The sequence below is a fragment of the Cuculus canorus genome, chromosome 20 (genome assembly GCF_017976375.1).
Source record: "Cuculus canorus isolate bCucCan1 chromosome 20, bCucCan1.pri, whole genome shotgun sequence".
Lineage (NCBI taxonomy): Eukaryota > Metazoa > Chordata > Aves > Cuculiformes > Cuculidae > Cuculus > Cuculus canorus.
Window position 1 is genome coordinate 6,113,448 of NC_071420.1, and position 4,567 is coordinate 6,118,014.

General features: G+C 46.2%; 1 protein-coding gene across 1 annotated transcript; it reads right to left on the reverse strand.

The window, feature by feature from the left end:
- Nucleotides 1-284: 284 nt before the first annotated feature.
- On the reverse strand, nucleotides 285-3,986 carry IFT22 (intraflagellar transport 22). Its single transcript, XM_009560174.2, has 5 exons — nucleotides 3,917-3,986; nucleotides 2,884-2,963; nucleotides 2,673-2,753; nucleotides 1,811-2,013; nucleotides 285-1,303 (listed from the first exon to the last, which is right to left on the reverse strand). Exons 1-5 carry the CDS (start codon nucleotides 3,953-3,955, stop codon nucleotides 1,155-1,157), a joined length of 552 nt encoding a protein of 183 aa, XP_009558469.2. The 5' UTR covers nucleotides 3,956-3,986; the 3' UTR covers nucleotides 285-1,154.
- Nucleotides 3,987-4,567: the final 581 nt, after the last annotated feature.

Sequence of the window (4,567 nt, forward strand, 5' to 3'; positions counted from 1 at the left end):
CAGGAGCTTCTCCAGGATTTCTGCAGTTCCTGCCCCCAGCCTCTCTCTCCCTTACATCATCTTCTGCAAAGAAGTGTGTCAGAATGGATATAGGCTTCTGGTTTGCATTGGCTATTTCTTTGGCTGTTTGGGTGGCCCACAAGCTTTTGTCTCTTATTGGAGCTAATGAGTGTGAACTGTACTACACATTTATCACCATTTTCCTTACTAAAAACGGAGCAGGTCAGTAGGAGTTCCACAAAGCCATAATTAACTTTACATTTGAGAACAAAAGGGATGCATTTTTAACATGGTTTTATTGCTTTAGTGCTGCATCTTACAAAAAATTGCCTGCTACAGCAAAACACACAAAAAGAAGGAGGAGTCCAAACCAAACAGATAAGAACATGAATTATGAAACCATTTATTTCAATGCAACAAGGAACAGTTTGGAAACAGCTTTTCCTCCTCACGAGAATGGAGAACATTTCTCTTCTATTGAGCCCCTGACATAGGTTAAAGTTTTGCACTACACTGAGATTTCAATTCTTCAAAGAGAGACCTAAACATAGTCCCCCAAACCACATTTGTTTGGAACAGAAGGAAAACCCAGTCCTGCAAAAGGCTGCAGCATCCTCTGCCCTGCCAGTGGCTCTGAAATGCGCTCTCTGCAGATGCTGGGCAGAAAGGTAAGAACTTGGAACACAAAAGTTTGGATTCCACACCATGACTACTTCTCTATTCCAAACAGTTTGTGCTGACTTCCAAAAGCGTAACCCCTCCAGGAACACCGCTAGCATGAGCGCTTTGCTCAGATCCCTCAACAGGACATCACAAACCTTACGTTCTGTCAAGCTTTCTTCCCTTAGCGCCTCTAAAAGGGATTCTGATATGGAGAGATGACCAATGCCTGTAGACTTTGTTCCACACTAACCTATTCAACAATAACCTTCAGTCCCTCTGATGCCAAATGAGACCAAGGGGCAGCTAAAGTCTCACCCAGATTCCTGGATGTGCAGCCATGGCACCACAGTTCATCTGATTTCAGCACTTGTCTTTTACTCTTTAAGTCATAAATTGTGCATTTTTTTTCTCTGAAGTGTTCATAGGGTCCTATAGATTCCAGAGTAATAACCATCATCCTTTTTCTTTCCTGTCCCATATTTCTTTAGCTATTATGAGATAATTGACATTTCTTCCTTCTCTCTGCTCTCATTTATGAAGGTGATGATGCTTCTGAAGTATTTATTAAATTCCATCCGAACATCTTCTGCGTCTTCTTCCAAGTTGGAATGTACTAGTTTTAGCTTGTTCAGCGGGTAAGCTGTGAAGGTAAATAAAAAATAATTAGCTATGGTCCTTTTATAAAAGAACTATTCACTCATGCTGAAGTCAGATGGAACTCAGCAGTACCCAGTGTTCACTAATTTTAAGAGGAAGATTGTTAGCTCTGTATTTCAAAGGGCTCCTGTTCTTTTGATTGATAAATGCAGGCTTAAATGGCCTCCAAAGTAGGTAACAAAGATAAAATTCAATGCAACTGCTAGCAATGCCACAGACATCAGGAATTCTAATTCCTGGCTCGGCTATTCACTCACTGGGTGACCTTACAGAATTTTCACATTCACTCACAATTTTCTTGCTTTTACTTTCCGTTTTGTGCAATAAGAATATCGCTTACTTTCTAGACGACCTTTGAAACCTATTATTTCTGGTTTTGCACTCTGGTATTTTTGAGTATATAGCTGCGAGCTATAAGGTTTGCCCAATTTTAAAGATAAATAGATCAATAAAAACTCTGAGTTACAGATAGAGTTTTCCACCCTCTTACCCAAGGACAGATTTTCCGTGTGCCCTGTGCTGCCTGGCTTGTGATGTGCAACGAGGAGACACTGACTGTCGAGCAGGGGCTGCTGCTGCACGAAATACGAGTACCACATTTCTATTTCCTTCAGGTGACTGGGCAGCTCAGGGTTGAAGACAATAACTACACCATGAGAGTCCTTCATCAGAGCTGGCCAGCACGTTTCAAACCTTGGAAAACAGGTGCATGGAAAATGGTGAGTAATAGCTGGAAAACACAAACGTGCACTCAATCCTCCTCAAGGATTTTTTCCTCTTCCCTTCTCAACAACACATTGAAGTACTTTTTCTTTATTATTCTCTTAGTAACTTTGCCAGTGATTCATCGCATCCCAAATGTTTTGACTTACCTATTATGTTAGCTAGTCCCTTGATTTGCTGATAATGCAGTATTTGGGCAAATGCTCATTTAATTTTTTCCCCTTAAACCAGACCTGTCCAGTTCTCAATTCTGTCTTTTGGCAATTAAGGCCTTGATCAATTTATAGGTGTTGCTTGAAGCCCTCATATACTGAGTTCAAGGAGATCAAGGTTATTACAGAGCGGGCCTGTGTCCTCTGCACCTGAAGCTTCTAGAAGCTATAGATTCCACTCTTCTACTCGGTCTTTATCCAAAACAAAGCTCGGTGTCAGCTGGGATCACAGCAGAGAGTCCTGACTGTCGGATGCTTTAGAGCAGAGAGCTATAAAATAAACAGTGGGGTAAAGAGGCAGGAATATTCCTTATCTCAAAATGATCGTGGGTTTTAGGCTTCAAGTATGAATATTTTGTGTAATCAGACTATTATGAATTATGTAAATTGGAAGAAGGAACAATGGTGCTGACTTACTTTTGATCACCGCTGCAATCCCACAACTCGAACTGACACGCTCCTCCCTTCCTGTTACTGTTCATCTCATACTCCAAGATCCTGTGGAAATGAGCAGATATCAGATGTGACACCACCCCACACAGCACGACTGCTGGAAAGCAGGACTTTCAGAGGGTCAGACAACTGCCAGGGGGTTGGTCCAGCCAGCCCACCTCAAGGTTTCACTCACCTTACTCCTTGTGTTGGGCTGTAGCTGCCAATCCCTTCGATGCTCTCTGAAACAAAGTTCGCCAACACTGATTTTCCAGACTGGCAGAAAGTGGGAATGAGAGACACCCACAGGAATTTAATGTGCAAAGACACAAGCAAGAGATGAGCACAGTGTTCACCCAGGCACCCTGCCCTCCCTCCACCCTGGGGGTGCAGGAACCCCCTGCTCCAGTGAGACCCCTGGGAGGACCCTGAAGTGACACGGCCTGGTGGACAGGCCTGAAATGATATGGATGATCCATGGATGATTCGTATTCCATTGTGATGTGCATTGCTCAGTGACACCTGGATGATGTTAAAGCAATTGGTGATGTAATTCTCTTAATCACTGTCCTTATTCTCTTATAGCAATGAGAGACCTGAGATCATCAAGTCCAACCGTACCTGTTCACTACTAAATCACAACCCCAAGCACCTCATCTGTCCGGCTTTTGAACCACTCCAGGGATGGGGACTCCACCACTGCCCTGGGCAGCCTCTGCCACTGGATCACACACATTGCCTTTACAAGCTGTTCCTCTTCACTTGTGATCCATCACTAGTAACAATTTCTCTTTATTTTCTCATTGCAATAACTTGATTTCACAGAGTTTGGACCTTTATGATGACTTTTTTCCTAAGGGCTTCTGAGTATTACAGAGTTTGGGACCCTTATGATGGTATTTATTTCTAAGAATTCCATTATTTCACAAAGTATTTGAGAGTTTGGGGACTTTTATGATGACCTTTAAGGTCTCTTCCAAATCAAGCCATTCTAGGATTCTATGATTTTGGGCACCCTGATCTAGTGGGAGGTGCCCATGGCAGAGGGTTGGAACTTGATGATCTTTAAGGTCCCTTCCAACACAAATCATTCTATGATTCTATGATTTTGCAAAAAACTCCCCTTGTGGTAAAACAGACTCACTCCCCTCTGCCTCCAGTGAGGCCCCGGGGATGCAGGACCCCCCCTCCCCTCCCCGAGGCCCCTGGGGGTGCCGCCCCCCCCTCACCTCTCGCGGCCCCACCAACAGCACCTTCGCACCCTGCATGGCGGCCGCCGGCGTCCCCCTCCGTTGCCTGGCAACGTGGGAGGCGGGAACTGCAGAGCGCGCGCTGCCATTGGCGGCGCCGCCGTCACGTGACGCGAGGACGCCAGGCGTGAGGCGGCATCCGGTCACGTGGGAGAGGCGCCGTTTGGGTGGGTCGGAAGGGATTTCAGAATGCGTTGTGTTCCAGTCCCCGCCATCAGGGGCCTCATCCAACCTGGCCTGGAACCCCTCCAGGGGTGGGGCAGCCACCGCTGCTCTGGGCAGCCTGGGCCAGGGCCTCCCTACCCTCACAGCAAAACATTTCATTCTGAGATCTCATCTCAGTCTCCCCTTTTGCAGCTCAAAACCATTCCCCACATCCTGTCCCTGCACTCCCTGATGCAGAGCCCCTTCCCAGCTTTCTTGAGGCTCGTTTCAGGACTGGAAGCTGCTCTAAAGTCTCCTTTCTCTTCTCCAGGCTGAACAACCCCAACTCTCAGCCCGTCCTCGTACAGGAGGTTCTCCAGCCCTCAGATCATCTCTGTGGCCTCCTCTGCACTCACTCCAACAGCTCCACGTTCTTATGTTGGGGACTCGAGAGCTGGACACAGGGCTCTGGGTGGGAGCTCAGGA

Bases quoted from the DNA above. Each gene is read 5' to 3' on its own strand.
- IFT22 (XM_009560174.2), bottom strand. From the start codon at position 3,955: ATGCAGGGTGCGAAGGTGCTGTTGGTGGGGCCGCGAGAG. The intron at 2,014-2,672 runs GTAAGTCAGCAC...CTGTTTTCCAAG, and splicing joins GATTGCAGCGGTGATCAAAA to GTTTGAAACGTGCTGGCCAG. The intron at 1,304-1,810 runs GTAAGAGGGTGG...TTACCTTCACAG, and splicing joins CACGGAAAATCTGTCCTTGG to CTTACCCGCTGAACAAGCTA.